Raw genomic sequence first — 18893 nt, 5'->3', positions numbered from 1 at the left:
AAGTCACTGTTAGTTCGTTCAAGCTGACGGGTTAAACTTGCCCAGGTCTTTTATGATGCCAATCCTTTGAGTCAGGGGGAGTTGGTTTCCCCCATTGTTAGCTAAAAGCCGTTTTCTGTGGTACAAGCCACCAGTTCCAGGCAACGGAACTGAACGCATGTGGCCTCCTTCCAATGGCTTCCGCTATTACGGGATCGCTAGCGTTTCTTCTGGTGCGTCTGAGGGGCTGTTCCCACAGACCCTCTTTTATCCTGACTCACAGGGTCACAGATGTCAATCAGGTTGGGGGTGATGCAATCCCTCCCTCAACCAGCCCACTTTGCCTGAGGGCTTCCACGTAGCATAGTATTTCAATCCACAAGTTCGTCTCCAAGAGACAATGGCCGTGTCCCGTAGCTTTATATTGCCGGGGGAACGAGACATTCTGCACGTCTCTCTCTCATTTCCTGGGTCTCCTGACCCAACTCAATAGTGATCTTGCGATTCTCACAAAGGAGGGGGCTGCAGGCGTAACACCCCCTTTCTTCAACGCGTTTTTATCAGCGGTTAAAACGAAATAGTACAGAGTCTTACAGGATTGTAGAATCTAACACAATACAACAGCTTTTCCTTTTCACTACAGAGGAATACAGTTATACATTCAATTCAGCATCTAAACAGTTAACGATCACAGTGTCACTTCCTTTAATATCTTAATATCTTGTACCTTGCTAAAGTCTTGTAGCATCAGACTTCAATTTAATAACCACCTATTTTTATTCCTTTCCTTCCGCAAACAAAAACTAAGGAGTTGTGATCTTAGCTTACGTGTATCTACAAAAGTTCATGCAAATACTAATCCTTCTGTTGCTTTCAAACTTACAGGCAGGGTTCCATGGGGTAGTCTTTATTATTCACATGCTTTGTCAAAATCCAGTACAACCAGCTTTTGCTATTTAAAAATGGCGCCCCCATTAACCGTCGCCTCTTTTCCGGTTAGTTCCCATGTGGGGAGCTTGGGTACCCTGGCGAAATAAACTCTCGCCGGCTTCTTTGATAGGAGTTATTTTATCAACACAGTGTCCCAAACTTAGACCATCTTCTGAATTTCCACCCAATTCTTTAATTTTACACAGGTGGCTAGCCCTCTCGTCAGGACCCTTCAGGCTATGTGTTTTCAGTTTGAACTCTTTGTTCAAGCAGCATTTCAAATTCTGCCTTTTCACACCACACTCTGGAATAACAATAGCACGGCCCCCCCCCACCCCCAAACCCCCCCCCCCGTCATCTCCCGGCTTAAACTGTAAGCGATCTGCAGGTTTTAAAATTTCTTCATTCGATTTGGGAACTACATATTTCCCGTTTCCTTCAATAATAATATTTATCTCCCCATTTTTGAGCTCTGCATTAACTTTGAACACACCTTCGAGCACAATCACCTGAGAACTCTCACATCCCACTATTACCAAGGTTAACCCTTTCTTCACTGAACCACGTCTATCTGACCCACAAGGACGGCCTTCCCTGTCAACGGAATCAAATACCTCACACTGTTTCTGAGCTCCAGTACTAGGTTCAGTACCACGTGCATCCACATCTTGGACACACTCAAACGGGACATTTGCCTCTTCCAGGCTTTCAATACCCATACCCTTTTCAAATTCTAAGATCCACTGATCCTCCCAGTTACTCTCTGGGCAACTCCCTTCCGGAGTAAACTCAACCCCGCGGGCTGAAACAACCTCATCTGCCAACCCAGCAGACTTCTTCAAGGCAAGGGCACCCTTTTCATCTAGGACTGCCCTCATTTCATTATCGGGAACACCTTTAGAATTTTCAACTTCTTCAAACAATTCTGCCAAACCAGACAGATCATCCCTGTCCAACTCTGGACCTCTTAACCGCTCTATCGGTTCCTCATCTTTATTTTCTGCCTCTAGAACCTTTCTCCTCACTAAGGGCAGGTCTACCTCCTCTCCCTTACCCTCTTTCACTTTATTACTCTTCGTTTTACCACCCTCTAAACCCTCGTGGTACAGGGTTGGTAAAAACGTCTCGGCCAAATCGAAACTGGCCGGATTTAAACTGCTCTCATTCTCAGCTGCCTCTCTCGACATACTGCGAGTGATCATGCATGTGGGATAGATCTTGGAATCTAGGGGCGGGGCCGCAACACTCACCGGCCGGCTTGTCATCGTCATTGCTGCCCAAACCTTACCACCGGCTAAATCGTTACCGAGAAGGACGTCCGCGTCAGCTCTCGGGAAGTCTGATCGCACCCCTATTTCAACTGGTCCAGACACCTGCTCACCATCCATAATGACCTTATGTAAGGGCACCATTTCTGTCCCTTTACTTGTTCCTTTCACAGCTACCATTCTCATCTTGCGACCAAACTCTAGTACCTTACTGCTGATCGACAGCTCAACCCCCGTGTCTCTCCAGATCCGTACGGGAACTGGTGTGTCTCCCTCCCTCACAGACACAGTTCCATGTGACAGACAAGTCTCAGATCCTTCTCGTACTCTGTCTACCCAGGGCTCTCTTGTCGATTTACTGATTACCACGGCAGATCCGATAGGGACTGCTGCTTTACCTTTTCCTGTCTCTTTCCTTGGAGCAAAGCACCGAGATGCAATATGCCCCCGCTTTCCACAATTAAAACAGGTCAAGCCCGGAAATCTCTGGCCGTCTGGGCTTTCCCCCTCAACCTTACCACTAGCTCCCGGCGGGACCTTTGCCTCAGCTGGCAGATTTTCTCGATCGTTCCCACGGTCTCTCTGGGAACTTTTATTCGAGGAAAACTTTGTCTTGTGGGTTAGGGCGTATTCATCTGCAAACCTAGCAAATTCTGAGATGGACTTATTCGGCTTCTCATTCAAATACATCTGGATATCCTCCGAAACACAACCTTTAAATTCCTCAATCAGAACTAACTCCCTGAGACGCCAATAATCCTCCCCCACTATCTCTGCTGTGCACCAACGGTCCATGAGCACCCCCTTCTCATAGGCAAACTCGGTATACGTCTGATTCCACCCTTTCTTTAAATTTCTAAACTTTTGTCTATACGCCTCAGATACTAGCTCATAACTCCGGAGAATGGCCGCCTTTACTTTGTCATAACTCTCCTCCTCTTCCTCCTCCATGGCCAATGCCGTATATGCCCGCTGAGCCTTCCCTTTTAACACACTTTGTAACAACGCCATCCACTGATCTCTGGGCCACTTCTGATTCACTGCCACCCTTTCAAAAAGCAAGAAATAACTATCAACATCCATCTCCTCGAACGATGTACTATCCTCAACTCTCAACTAACATTGAACCACTCCTCTCAGTCTGACCCCGGAACTTGTGGCTCTTGCCGTAACTTCTCCATCTCCAAGTCATGTTTCCTCTGTTTCTCTGCCTCCCTCTTCTTCTCAGCTCTTTCTTTCTCAGCTGCTTCCAGCTGTTTTAACCGAAGTTCATGCTCTCTGTTTCTCAGCTCTTTCCTGCTCCCTTTTCACCTCTAACTCCTTTAGCTGGAGCGCATGCTCCCTCTCTCTCTCGGCTCTTTCATTCTCCTTCTCAGCTTCCTCCAGCTGCTTTAACTTAATTGCATGTTCCAACTTTAATTTCTCCAACTCTAACTGAGCCGTCCCACTAGCTGGTACATTTTCAGGGATATTTTCCAATACCTCAGCTGTAAACACATTCTTCCCAATATAATACTGAGATATTGCCCTTCGCACCTCCCGCTTTTTCATTAACAACCTCACCTCTATGAGGTTTAACCCCTTCGCCAAACTTATCAAGTCTGATTTGGTGGCCACCTCTAGCGCCTCCAGAGTCGGGTTTTCTATAAGTTCACCCACGTCCATCTTTGCTGGTTTCCCGTCTGGCTACCCGCGTAACCGGATCCAAGTTTTGGACTTACAAGCCCGATTCACTGGCCTCCCAATTTGGTGTCAAATCCCGAGACAAGAACTCCACTTGTTACGTAACCCCGTAACTGGGTCACTTACCAGCAAAGATAGAGAGGTCCGTTGAAGTCTGATGGTCCTATTTTTAAAAGTATTTATTGATAAAGGGGCACAAAAATAAGATTAATGCAAACATACAGATAATATACGTCATCAATACTAAATCTAAAAGTGTAGGTATAATAATAATCAATACGAAATAGCTCTATCGTTGTCTAGGGGATAATGTATTGTCCGATGGAAATATAAAAGTCACTGTTAGTTTGTTCAAGCTGCAACGTTTTGGGTTTAAGAGAGGGACGGGTTAAACTTGCCCAGGTCTTTTATGATGCCAATCCTTTGAGTCAGGGGGAGTTGGTTTCCCCCATTGTTAGCTAAAAGCCGTTTTCTGTGGTTCCAGGCAACGGAACTGAACGCATGTGGCCTCCTTCCAATGGCTTCCGCTATTACGGGATCGCTAGTGTTTCTTCTGGTGCGTCTGAGGGGCTGTTCCCACAGACCCTCTTTTATCCTGACTCACAGGGTCGCAGATGTCAATCAGGTTGGGGGTGATGCAATCCCTCCCTCAACCAGCCCACTTTGCCTGAAGGCTTCCACGTAGCATAGTATTTCAATCCATAAGTTCGTCTCCAAGAGACAATGGCCGTGTCCCGTAGCTTTATATTGCCGGGGGAACGAGACATTCCGCACGTCTCACTCTCTCATTTCCTGGGTCTCCTGACCCAACTCAATAGTGATCTTGCGATTCTCACAAAGGAGGGGGCTGCAGGCGTAACAGTACACTAAAGTTCAGTGCTTCTGAAAGCTTTGATTCTTAAATTTGAAGTATCACTTATTGTCCTTCAGTAGACTTGTAATTGAAATTAACTTGAGGGTTAGTTTCTGTCCAGTTCAATCATGTTCTGGGTTGTGAAGTTTGTTTTTCCTTCAATATGTTCACCAAAGCTTTGGAGAAGTAGAAGCTTATTTTAAGACAATTTTCGTTTTGGGTCTGAAGTCTTCAGCAGATCATAACAGCCAGCCTTGTTACTAATGTATTACCTTTACTCTCCCTCCTGAAGAAAGCTATTGGGCCACCATCTTGCTTTCCTTTTTTTTTTCTGAAAGATAGCACTTGTGCAAAACTCTCAGTATTGCATTGGGATGCTAACTTAGATTTTTTTTGGTTCTGTTGCCAGAGTGGAACTTGACTCAGAAGCTATTACTGAGGTCAGGGTGGTGAACTGTCACATCTAACATAGTTGGAGAATGTAGAAAATGTATTGCCTGTAAGCATTTATTGCTAGCGGTCAGTGTCGAAAATGAAGAAAGTCATTTAAATTGAGGGCTCTGCCATTTACAGTGGATGGGGCAGAGGGTGGATGCAAAAGGTGAGTGTATGAGAGGAAGATGGAGGGATATGGACATTGTGTAGGTAGGAAGGATTAGATTTTTTTCTTTTTAGTCGATTCAGCACAGCAGACTGAAGGACTCATCGGGGTGATTGATAAGTTTGTGGCCTAAGGTAGAAGGCGATGAGTTATTAATTTCAAACTTCCTGCGTAATCACTCAAAGAGTTGAACTGCATGTGCATTTAACGAGAGCTGTATAACTCATCTCCTTCTATCTTAGGCCACAAAGTTATCAATCACCCATCTGTGGACACTTTCTGGAGGTCCAAGATCCGTATGCTCCACAACCGCTGGACTAAGTATAAATGTAGGAGGGGACTATGTTGAAAAATAAATGTGCTAGGTGTTACAGTCCAGCAACAATGAACATATAATTGAGACAGGTTATTTTTATAAGAAATAAAACATTTATTAAATACTGTTTTTTTTTAAAGAAAAACCCAAAAGTAAACAAGCGACTAACTTAACTGGAAGTCAACTGCTTTGCGGCAGCTTGAACAGTTCTTAAAGCGAGGAATGCAACTCAGTTCTTTAAAGTAGTATTGCAAAAAATTCCAAAATGTTTTACGGTCAGTTAAAGGAGAGACTTGAAGTAATTAAATCCTCTTTCACGACATTACTTCTGATCCCAGGTGAAGTATGCTTTGCCGAGGGATTTATGATTGAAGGAAATAAAACGACTTAAAGGCACTGACCTTTCCTTGGCGAAACTCTGCATCCAACTCTTTCTGCTCTTTTGGTGAAGCAGGAGTTATCATGGACACAAGTTACTAATTCTTCGTACGAAGATTAAATAAAGGTCAAATCTGTTTCACCGTCAACATTAACTTTCCTCGATACTCCAGCTTCCCAAACTTCAATAAATATTCACTCTTCGACTGCAATTTAACTGGCAGTATTGTAGCGAAACTGCCGGCAATAACCTTTGAAACTTAAGACAGAAAGTAAAACTCCACTTTAAAACAAAACTGTGTCATAACATCGAATATGCGGCAAATTCAACCACGAACTGCCCCACGTCACAGGGAGGGTTCTCCTTTTATACCCTGATGAAAAAAACTATCACATGACCTCTCACTGGCGGGAAAATTACGTCACTCCACCATTGCATCATGCCCAGCATAGCCTCAATTACATCATGGTCATGTGACAGACACAAAATACCCACGGGTATGTAACATCGGTTTTCTAAAATTGACTCCTGCTACCTTAGGCCATGAATTCATCAATCACCCCTGGTAGGTCAATGTAAGAAATGACCTGTGTGCAGTTCCTCAGATCATTTCATTAGCCATCAGTTGATGAGTCAAGCGTGTTATTAAGTTCAGAATAGTTGGCAACATTAGTTAAAAGGTCCCTTGTAATAGGTACATCCATACAGACCAACTCTTCAGATGAACCTTCAAATGCTTCTACAACCTTGCTTTCTTTTTTTACAATCTTTTACAAAATCCTTTTACAATGTACTCTTGAACCAGAGGGATAACTTCACACAACTTCACTTTCCCATCACTGAACTGTTCCATAACCTATGGAATCATTTCAAGGACTCTTCGGCTCATGTTCTTGATATTTCTTTATTATTATTTCTTATTTTGTTTTCTGCTTTTGAATTTGTGGAGTCTATTTTTCCCATTGGTTGTTGCCCGTCCTGTTGGGGTGGTCTTTCATTGATTCTATTGCATTTCTTGCATTTACTGTGATTGCCCAAAAAAAATGGAAAAATTTCTTCTGGCTCTCTACTCTTATCGTCTTGTTCATTTCTATCAGTATTGCTCATCCTCTGCTCCAAAGATGAGAAAACCCTGTCTCATTCAACCTAAAACATAAGACATCCTCTTTAATCCAGGCAGCATCCTAGTAAATCTTCTTTGCACCTTCTCCAAAGTTTCTTTCTGTAATGAAGCAACCAGGACTCCACTCCAAGGTAATTTAACAAATACAGGCACTTTTCCCATTAAAGTGAAAGCACTGTTGTAATGCCAAGACACTCTAAATCTCCAAAAGAATTTGCCTGCCACATGTTTTATAGTACATAGTGCACTCAGGATCAGAGTTAATAGTTGATTTAATGGCTGTATATCAAACACTCAGTGTGGATCATTAATGAAGTCTTAGTTTTGGTCTGGCTGTCTTAGTTGCTCACAACTTGTAGACAATTAAACTGAAAGAATGTCCAGGAATTCTTTGGCTTTGCAGTATCTAAAATGGTTTAAATGGTTCAATTTCATATCAGAGAACATATAATAGAATGCAACCTGAAATTCTTACTGGGAATCCAGAAAACAAGAAACCCCATAGAATGAGTGATAGAAACACCAAAACCCCCTCCATCACTCAAGCAACAGAAGCATCAACCCTCCCCCTCTCCCTCCCCACTTGCACCATCTCGGAGCCAAAATGACAATTTTTAAAAAATTTGTAAGTCAATTAAACCATTTCTATAACTTCCTAGAGTTGTCTACTTTCTGCCCCACTCCTCGCACTCATTTCTCTGATTCGTGAGTATGGAGGTGTTGTTAAATGGAAAGTTCATTACGTTCTAGCTACTTGGAAATGCATTTTAAGTATTTATTATAATGTGTATATTGTCTTGTTAGGCAATTAGAAAAGTTCAGGAATTGAGATGAAGAATCTGAGGTGGACAAACAGCAAGGAGACTCCACAGTTTTTACAAAAAAAACCCCAAGTAAACAGGATCATTGATCCTTAAAGGTGGAAGGGAAGTTGAATAAAGTGGTTAAAATGTATGCAAGTTTTAACTTTGCTTACTAAGATAATAAGGGCAGGAATGTCTCGCTAGTTCATGTTTATTAATTCAGCTGGATATCTAATCACCTTATGTTTGGAAGGATGCAGCAAGGTGCAGAGAAGATTGAGTGTTTCGCAAAGGTTTGAAAATATTATCAGGGAAGTTTGGATGTTGGAGAAAGGGAAAAGATGGTATTTGTTGCAGGAAAAAGATGAATAAACAGGTCTCTCTTCAGTCTTTATTCCATTAAATGGGAGAACAACCTTGAGGGGTTAAATTATTGTAATCAATGTGTTTAACAGTTGGATTGAATTAAGAAAGACCCATTTCTTAGAGGCCTATAACGAGGGGCATCAATTTAAATAGATTGGTAGAAGGTTTAGAGGAGTGTTGAGGAAAATCAGAATTTGTAACTAGTAGGAATCTGGAACTTGCTGCCAAATAGGATAAACCCCTCATCACAGGAAAAGTATTGGATGAAAACTTGAAAGACTATAACTAGCCAAGCTAAGAAATCCCTTAATTCCATTCATCTTCATTAAATCTTCACTCCATCTTAGTTGCCCAAAGAATATAACCTAAAACAATCCAATCCTCTCCTCATCACTGAAATTCTTCAGTCCTGGCTACATGCTCATCAACTCCTTTACATCCCATCCCGTTGCATCTTTCCTGTAATGTGACCACAAATGTACAATTGGGCTCCTGCCTGATACGGTGTTCTTGCTCAGATTGAGTACTGCAGTTGCTGATGTTGAACATGTTCGGATTGTTGAGTGATTCTGATAGAGTAAATGAGGGGAGCTGTTTGCAATGGCAAAAGATGGTAACTAGAGGGTGCTACAGTAGGTGGTGGGTAAATGACATGAGAACACCCTTTTCCTCCTACAGATAACTTCTGATTTGGAGCACTCTGGCAGGGTGATGGAAACCCATGGAGGTGACCTACTCCCAATGGAAGTTCCTTATGTTGTACTGCATTCCAGTAATATAGGATAACCAGCCATTGCCCTGGAAGCAACATCAAGTTAATTCTGTAGTTTGTAAGATTTTGTCTGTACCCTAATCCCTGTTACCAAAACCTAATTGCTCTTATTGATGCTCACACTTAAAATTTCAAAAAAAAAAGAGGGCTGCCTCATACTCCAATCCTCGGCTCTTGTGCCCACCTTGTCAGTATGTGTCAATGTGTCTTTGTGAAAAGAGCAATAGAGATGGCTGATTCTGCCAAATTGCTGTTCACCCCTCCAGAACCCTTTCTACCTGCAACAGCTTCCCCCTCTCAGAGTCCATACTTGAAACATGGTCTTCTTTAATACCTCGTCCTTCCTGATATTCATGAATCCCTCAGTGGGCTTGCTCACATCAACCATGTCCGCACTGAGTTGCTTTCAATTAAAGAGGAAGAATCGCTCCAGAATCTCCTGCATGGTACAAGATGTTCTATTCCTATAGCTTTAAAGATTAGAAGACTGTGACATGTCAAATTCCCTTCTACCCCCAGTTTGCAATTTCCCCTCATAATATTGTTTTTAAGTCCTTGCTTTTTGTTTGCTTCACACTATCAGTTCATTATTTTTCTTAACTCTATTGAAATCTGCCTCTCCTTTGAGGAAAATTCTTCTGATAGATACATAGAAACTACAGCACATTACAGACCCTTCATCCCACGATGAAGAAAAAAGATGTATTAAGAATTACTATCATTTAGTTATGTTATTACACATGTCTGCCACATCCCATTTAAAATGAATGGGTCCTCTGGGAAATCAGTATTCAGACTTTCCAAATGAAGATCTAGGAACTCTGGAGGTTTGTGGGCCCTTGCGGGCCTCTGCCTAGTTCCGAGCAACTACCTTTGGATGAGTATCGGTCAGCTATGTGTAAATTCAAGGCTTCAGCCTTGGTTTACACGTTGTGAACTGCTGCATAATTATATAGTTCAAAAATCAACAATTCAAAGTGTACCTGCTGGTTTTTAAGTAAAAAATCCAGAGCTCTTCAGACCTTGAATTTTTGCTGGTATTGCCAGCGTTTAAGTGCCAATTTTTACACTAGTTTCACTACCTATTTGCTGTAATGTAAATCTAAACTTTGTATTTGAAGTAAATTACAAGCAAAATATGTTTAGCTAAACTTGTACTAAAGTCTGCTGTTACCTCTATATATGGTAGTTGCAGCACAGTCCTTGGTGAATTTCATCAGAAGATGGTGGAAAAATTAGGCAAAGAAGGATTTGTGAAACTTGACATAAAGGTTGAAGATTAATATCTACAAATTCATGACTAATGTATTTGTTTTATTTCCACAGTCAGACTGAAAATGTTCAGTCACTGATCTTTCCTGTGATGTATCTAAATGAGGTGAGACCAAGTACCTGCATCTTTAATTCAAGCAGATTCAGGTCAGCATTTGGTATAGGGTTGCTGGTGTGTAAATTGTAGAGGTCATGTGATCAATAGGGGCAAGTTGGGGGTGGAGAATGTTTTTTTTTTGGAAAAAAAAGAAAAAAATTGTTGGTGTAGTTAAAGTGAGGATGCAACTTCTTTTGTAAAGGGCACAGCTGTTAGGATTCCCCCGGCAGGTTGGATTATGTGAATGGAACAATAAAAACTGAGCTAAAATAACAGATGACTATTAATAGAAAAAGGCCAGCTCTGATACAAACCCAAACGAGTTAACTGAATTTGAGGGATTTGGTGAATATGCTAGATTAGAAGGTGTGTGTTTGAGTCTCTAGATGGTGACAGGGATAAATAATAGGATGAAGGGTTTTGATCTGTTCAGGGGTGTGTTGTGGTTGTTACCTGGTTACATCTCATCCATGGAATTCTTTCCCTTTGCACTCTTATTGCTTCAGAGTGTTTTGATTGATGATGTGTCAGCTTCCAAGGTGAAGTCCATGCTCCTGCTGACAGAAGTGACAACTGCGATTCCGTTTATGATGATGGGTCTGGGACTACTGTATGGATTGATCTTCATCATACTCGCATGCACTAGTCGTAATGAGGACAAGGAGGTTGGTGTTACATTGTCTTTTTTTTATATTTAAAAAAAAAACAGGATTTGGCCACGTGAGCAGTCTTTGCCATTCAATAAGTTCATAGTTGATTTCATCTTGGGCTCAAGTTTGACTCTCCTGCATGCTCTTCATTACCTTCAACTGCCTAAAAGAATTGTCTTGGCCTTAAATATATCCAGTAGCACTGCCACCATAATTTACTGGAATAGAGAATTCCAAAGATTCACAATGCACTGCGAAAGGAAATTTCTCCTCAACTCAGCCTTGGATCTGAAATCATGCTTCCTAGTTCTCAATTTCCACAATGGGAAGCACCCTGTCAGCATCCACCATGTATAAACCTGTTAAAATACTGTTACCTTAGGCCCAATTTGCTCAACAAGTCTTTGTAAGACCACTTCTTTTGCCCAGGTAATGAAAGCAAAAACATGAGCAGCATTTGTGGAGAAGAAAATGGTCAACATCTGATGGCCAGTCATTAACCTGAAAACTTCAATCTCAGGAACCAATCCAGTTAGATTTCTCTTAAACTAACTGCAATCCAACTCCTCAATTCTTTAAACCCAACCGTGATTGATAAAAGATGCATAATGATTATCTTTACTGCTAAATGAAGCAGAGAATTTTTTTACAACCCAAGAGCAGTGAGATGTTTTCACAGGAAACATCTTCCACCAACTGACAGTCACAAGAAGACGTGACATTGGATGTCACGTCTTGCAAACCTGGCGTACACTTCAGTATTTGGATGGTAAATGATTGCAAACAATACTATTTAGAAATGTTATTTTTCGATTGTCTTAAGTTTAATAATAAGGTTGAGCAGGTTTCTAAAATTCATTTATTTCAATCTTTCTGTTATACTTAATAGTTACAGTGAATGCTCATGAGCAACAGGACTTGTCCATTTTTATTACTTCATAATTATTCTCACTAATTCTTTTATCAATTATGACTTCTGGTCAAGATTTCCATGGAATGTGACTTTCTCTGAACTGATTCTACATCTTAATTTTCCAAGTCAAGATCCATACTCATTGTACTTATGATAATTTATTAAGAATTCCTGCCATTCCATGTGTGATTATTATCCTTGGTGCTAAATCAAATGTTATGTAAAATATAAAACTTAAGTTTGTTAGTAAATGTATATTATTGCTCAATCAGGTGATGCTTCAGTTAATTGGACAAAGTTGTAATAACGAACACGTGTTAGGAAAATTCCTACTGCGGCCTATGTTGCTATCCAGTTTCAGCTGCAGTGCATTGTGGGCCCTACAAATTGGCAGAATGTTTGCTGTTGGATGGTATTTCCAATAGTGAAGTGACCAGAACTGTAGACAATACTCCCAAGTAGAGTCTTGTCATCAAATTGTGCAGTTGCAACATGACATCCCAACTCTTGTACTCCACTCTCTGACTGACGAAGGCAAGCTTGCCAAATGCTGCCTTCACCACCTGTCTACCTGAGTCGCCACTTTCAGAGAATTGTGTACACATCCTGCTGAGCTTAACTTCCCAAAATGCAATGCCTTGTTTTTGTCAGAGTTAAATTCCATTTGACCTTTTTCTTTTTTCTTTTTGGCCCATTTTTCCAGATAATCTAGATCCTGTTGAAATCTTTGAAAACCTTCACCTCCACTATGCCAACAATTTTGGTGTTATTCACTAACTTGCTAATCATGTCAGCCACATTCTCATCTAACCGTTAATAAAGATGACAGCGAGTTTTGGTTAAGGTGGTGAACTAAGTAATCCTATGTTTAAAAATTACCATTAGCAAATTTATTCTTATTGCCAAACTAAATTTAAGTAGTACATTATCTGGTTAGGCAAAACAATGGAAGAGCTCAGTGGGTCAGGCATGATCTATGGAGGGAAATGAACAGTTGAATTTTTTTGGCCTTTTATTTGGTTGGCAGCTTTAGATAGCCTAAATCTACTGCACGTACTTTGAATTCTAGAGTTAGATCTGCTTCTGTTGGCTTACTTCCATTAAATAAAATTATCATGTGGATACAATAGAATCCTGTTGTTATGTCCTGTTGTATATAACACTAAAGTATAATCATGTTGAACATTGGATTTTCTAAGGTGAAGGTATTGGTTTTAACCCTAATCTAGTCAAGTGAGCAAGTAGTTAAATGTCCAGAATGGCTTTCCCAACCAGGGTGAGCGAAGAACGGAAGAGCCAGATTCTCCTCTGGTGGGCAACCATTCGATCCTCTAAGTGGCATTCAACATTTTAAAAACCTCTGGTAGTTTGGATGTCCAAAAGGTTTGAAACCTCTGGTGCTTTCACTCTACCTCTTTAAAATAATCCCTTCCACTGTTCTGTTAATAGTGACCATAGCTGCACATGAAACCAAATGTATATTTTGCTTAATTGTGTTTTTGTAATGAAGTGGTACATTTGTTTTTAAGCAGGGATCGGAAGCAGAAAGAGCACCTCTGTTGAATTCGTCATGAATATGCCAACACCTCCAGCTGTGATCAAAAACAGCAAAGCAACTAATATATGTTTGTCTTGAGTTCCTTCTTGCATCTTCTGGAGTTCCACAACTTAGCAGTCTGGTCTATGAAATTTCATGTAACCGATTGTTAATTTTTCATGGTTTAACTTGCAAAATTGTGGGTTGAGGATATATAATGCTACTTCTAGGTTACAAAATTGAGTTTAAAAACTTCAATAATGATGCAATCATAATGACATTAAAGGAGACAAGGCAACTCAGTTTTGCAACATTCATTGCCAAAGCTAACTTCTATAGAGACAGAGCAACCATTTGTAGCTAAGCATTTTAGCCTTCATCACTTGTGATAGTATCAATGTTACTCTTCGGGATTTCTAAGCAACTTTCATTCTGTAAATATTGATATATGTGTAATTTAGCAATTTTAACTCCGTTGTAGAAAATGGGCACTGATTTTGGGTGACTTTTTTAATTCCAAGAGAGCTGGTTTGTTGGTGAGCTGTTATTTTCTTTTTCTATCCAACACTTCTTGCCCTCCCTGCTTGCACTTTATTCAGAATTTGCACACATTCATTTTTAAGATGAAACTTAACAAATTAAATGGTTGCGGTTAAATGGCGTAACTTTGTGTGTGGATGCAAATCCCAAAGTTACTCCAGCACTCTCATAAGTTGGTTGACTGTGATTCTTTATATTAAAAAAAACCCCTTCTGATGAGTTCATAGTGAATATTGTTGTGTACTTGGTTCCTTTCAATGTATTTGAGCTGCCCTTTGTTGCCAAAGTTATGCAGAACGTAATAAAATGAGTTGGAAGGAGGTTACCTTCAGCCATCCTTTCAATGATGTGCTTTTGAACCCAGTGATAGGACTGTAGATCAGTATGAAATATGCTTCGGGTAAGGCAGAAAATGTCTTTGATATACTAGAAATTTATGTTCAAATAAAGTAATGCAGAGGTTCAATTTTAATCCTCAACTTAGCAATCAGCTGGTGATTCACTTGTGTAATTTATAATCAAGCTAGGCCCTCCTAATAATTTTGTCATCAGGAATGGCTGTTAGAATCACTCACTTGTGTCTGGCTTCATGCTAAAGATGTACAACTAAGTAGCACCAAAAGTGTAATTGCCAGGAAAGCAGTGTCAAGTGTGTTCCTGATGAGCCTTTGCTTTCTTCCATCTGTACATTGTGTTTGCACTCATTACTAAATAATGGACTCCTGTATAGTTTTTTTTATATATAAGGAATAGGATTTTAGAAATAAACACAACACACATTCCTTGCATTTTGGCATTATATGTAACTGCTGGGCCATATTAGATAGTGCAGAATGTCTGTCTATTTCACTGTACTGACAAAACAGAAATAAATCTGATGTTCAATTTGTTTTGTAATTATTTGTAAAATTGTATGTAAATGTGGGTTCTTAAACTGCCAATTTCTACTGTATGTATTAGTTTTTGTGCAATCATAAATTATATCACATTCAATTCTCTCTCTGGGACTATATTATTTGTCCCACAGAAGATTGAAGAGGGTTCCCATCTGCAAGCTACATTTGAAGGATAGCAGTGTGTATATTCCCAAGTGCACTTCCTTTCACTTCAGAATACCGATGATAGTTTGATCAGGCGAGCAATGTTGGTTTAGTCTGAGGCTGTAATGGACTAAGTTGCAATCTGTTTGGGGAGAAGCGTGCTTCACAGTTTGTATTGGTTCTCATTACAGTTGAATCTATTAGCAACACCAGTTTGTTTTTCTTATTGTCACTTCAAGTTCTTCCAATAGATATGAGTTACTAGCATTTAATGGTATGTAGATGTGGAAAGAAAAATTAAGGTTGGCATTCTATAGGACTGTTGTTGATATCAAACTGTCTTTTAACTGGTGGGCTGAAACTGTGTATTGGCTGTCCCTTCAGGTTGGCAGGTAAACAGTTTGGTTGGTCCCTGAAACCCTGCTGTGAAGTAAGCAAAAGATTCAATAGAAAGCGGGGTAGTTGGTGGGAGGTGCCCCTTACACCATAGCTCTTGTCCCTCTTCCCACCCTTTTCCTGTTTCCTTTGTTCTGTATCTCTTTAACTCCCCATAGTCTCCTTGCTCCTCTCCAATCTGTACACTACCTTTCTCTTTCATCTGTGCTTCTGCTCACCACCACCTGACCTTGACCTTGTGCCAGCCTGTAGCTGAACCCAGAACCTCAAGACAAGTCTCCTCACCTAAAAGTCTGGCCCAGCTGGTGCTAAGGGAATGCTGCTCAGTGGCTGGAGAGTGGTGGGCACAGTGGGTGAGGGCTAAGATGGTGAGCCATTGCTCAGAGGAAAGGGAAAGCAAAAGTTCAAGATGAGGATGACCAGATTGGAGATGGCTATGTTAGTTCTGCCCTGCTGATGTGTTGTTCCAATATTAATCCTGGTAAGTACAAGAGGAGCCACAGATCCAGACATGGATCTGCTTGGCTGAGGAGCTAAAGGTGTAAAGCTGTCATTGATATCAAATGTCCTTTAGAGCTGTTAATGGGACATAGGAGAGAAATTATGAAGTTTCTAGGTGATGTGAAACTGTCTTGGCAAGCAGGGTTTAGGAGAATCTTTAAAAACATCTAACTATATTAGAAAGGGTAGGTCCTTGTGGAACACCAGGGAAATTTGTGGAATATGAATAGAGTCCTAAATTAATACTTCTGATTGATACTCGGAGAAGGATGTAGAAGATGGAGAGTTAGGAGAGGGGGTATGCTGATGTTTAGGAACATGCTTGTACCAGGAAAGATGAAGTATTAAAAATGGTGGCACACATTATATCCTCAGGAATAGGATTTGTGTTCACCTGGAAAGGCAGGGACTAATTAAGGGGAGTCAGCATAGTTTGGTGCAGGAGAAATTTTGTCTTCCAAATCTTTTTTTTGAGGTTTTAACTAAGAAAATTGATGAATGCAAAGTAGTATAGATGGACAGTGGCAAAGCTTTTTACAAGGTCCTGTACAGTGGCCTTGTCCAGAAAGTAAAAACACCTGACATCTGAGGTACTTTGACAAGTCCTGGCAACATCCTTGTAAATTTTTTCTGCACTCTTTCAGTCTCACTGACATCTTTCTATAGTAGGTGGCCAAAACTGCACACATTACACCAAATTAGGTCTCACCAACAGCTTGTACAACTTCAACATAACATTCTAACTCTTGCACTCAAAGCTTCTGGTACATTGGCCTTCATAGATACAGTCGTAATACTTAGATCTCTCTGTGATGCCACGTTCAAGGAATTATGGATCTGTATTCTCAGGTCCCTACGTCCTACTGCACTCCTCAGTGCCTTACCACTCACTGTGTAAAACCTATCCTAGTTGTTCCCCACAAAGTGCAACACCTCACACTTGTCTGAATCAAATTCCATCTGCCATTTTTTTTCAGCCCATTTTTCTAGATGCTCCAGATCCCACAGAAAGCTTTGGTCTTCCTCACTGTCCACTACACCCCCAGTCTTGGTGTCATCTGCAAATTTGCTGATCCAATTAACCACATTATCATCTAGACGTTTGATATAGATGAAAAACAACAACACTGAGCTTCAATCCCTGCGGGACACCACTAGTTACAAGTCTCCATCCTGACAGGCAACCATCTACTACTATGGCTTCTCCTGTGAAGCCAATGTTTAATCCAATTTACTACCTCATCTTGAATGCTAAGTGAAGTGACTGAACCGTCCTCCTATTTGGATTGTTAAAGTCCATATGGGCAACATCCACTGCCTTACCTTGAACTTTTCTGGTAACTTCCTCAAAACTCTTAAGGTCAGTTAGACATGACTAGCTATGCACAAAGCCATGTTGACTATCCTTAATTTGTCCCTGTCTGTCCAAATACTTGTATATCTGGTTCCTTAGATTACCTTCTAATAACTTGCCCACTGCTGATGTCAGTCTCATTTATTCTTGAAGCCTTTCTTAAACAGCAGAACAATATTAGCTACCCTCTGATATCTGGTGCCTCATCCATGGCCAAGTATGTTTTAAATATCTCTGCTAGGGCCCCTGCAATTTCTGCACTTGCCTCTCACAGGCTCCAAGGGAAAACCTTGTTAAGACCCTGGGGATTTATTCACCCTAATTTTCCTCAAGACAGCAAATGCCTACCCCTCTGTAATCTCTGTATGATCCATGGATTCTCTGCTGCTTTGCCTCACTTCTACAGTCTGTGTCCATTCCCTAAGTAAATACAGATGTAAAAAATCAAGATCTCCCCAGTCTCTTGGCTCCACGCATAGCTTACCACTTCCAGAAGCCTAATTTTGTCCCTTGCTATCCTTTTGCTCTCATTATATCTATGGAACCCCTCTCCTTCACCTTGCATGCTAGAGCAGCTTCACTCCTCCTTTTAGCTCTCCCGCTTTCCTTAAGTACTCTTGCATTCCTTGTACTCAAGTGCCTCACTTGCTTCTTCCTGCCTATACCTTATCTTTTTCCTGATCAGGGTCTCAATAACTCTCATAAAACCAAAGTTCCCTAAACCTGTTATCTTTGCCTTTTTTCCTGACAGGAACACAAAGTCTGTACTCTCACATTTTCACTTTTGAAGGCCTCCCACTTACCAAGTGCACAGGAGCCAGAAAACAACTTGTCCCAATCCACACTTGCCAGATCCCAGATCCTTTCTGATACCTCAAAATTGGCCTTTCCAATTTAGAATCTTAACCTGACATCCAGACCGATTCTCCATAATCATCTTGAAGCTAATGGCATTATGATCACTAGATGCAAAGTGTTCCCCTACACAAACTTCTATCGCCTGCCCTGTCCCATTCCCTAATAGGAGACGAAGTATCATACCCTCACTAGTTGGGACCTCAACTGATTAAGGAAACTTTCTTGAAGATTTTTGACCAACTCTATCCCATCCAGCCCTTTTACAGTATGGGAGTCCTAGTCAATATGTAGAAAGTAAAAATCATTTATTATCATAACCTTTTGCTTTTGCAACAATCTCTCTATAAAGGTGTTTCTCTATATCCTGTGGACTGTTGAGTAGTCCAAAATATAATCCCATTAATCCCTTTCTTGGTCCTCAGTTCCACCTATTATAGCTTCATAGATGAGCATTCCAGTCTGTTCTGTCTCAAGTACCGCTGTGACGCTTTCTCTGACAGGTCATGCTGTCCTTTCCCCTTTTAATCCTTCCCACTCTATCACGTCTTTAAAAAAACACACACACACCTCGGAACATTGAGCTGCTAGTCCTACATTTCCAGCAACCAAGTCTCATTAATGGCTACAATGTCATAATTCCAAGTGCTGATCCATATCCTAAA

At 40.8% G+C, this 18893-nt stretch overlaps 1 protein-coding gene across 2 annotated transcripts in view; it reads left to right on the top strand.

Moving 5' to 3' along the window:
• The window catches only part of LOC132404577 (lysosome membrane protein 2-like), a 62579-nt gene extending 47612 nt beyond the window's left edge, over window positions 1-14967 (top strand). The window contains exons 10-12 of one of the 2 annotated variants that reach the window (XM_059988819.1): window positions 10400-10451; window positions 10949-11107; window positions 13535-14967. In XM_059988819.1, the coding sequence (XP_059844802.1) occupies window positions 10400-10451; window positions 10949-11107; window positions 13535-13579 (256 nt within the window). In that variant the 3' untranslated portion in view covers window positions 13580-14967. The remainder of the gene's footprint in view (window positions 1-10399; window positions 10452-10948; window positions 11108-13534) is intronic. The other variant, XM_059988820.1, reaches the window with a different exon arrangement.
• Window positions 14968-18893: the final 3926 nt, after the last annotated feature.

The sequence above is a fragment of the Hypanus sabinus genome, chromosome 14 (genome assembly GCF_030144855.1).
Source record: "Hypanus sabinus isolate sHypSab1 chromosome 14, sHypSab1.hap1, whole genome shotgun sequence".
In the NCBI taxonomy this organism is placed as follows: Eukaryota; Metazoa; Chordata; class Chondrichthyes; order Myliobatiformes; family Dasyatidae; genus Hypanus; species Hypanus sabinus.
The sequence above is the reverse complement of the archived record's forward strand: the minus strand, read 5'-3'. Positions and strand labels throughout refer to the sequence as shown.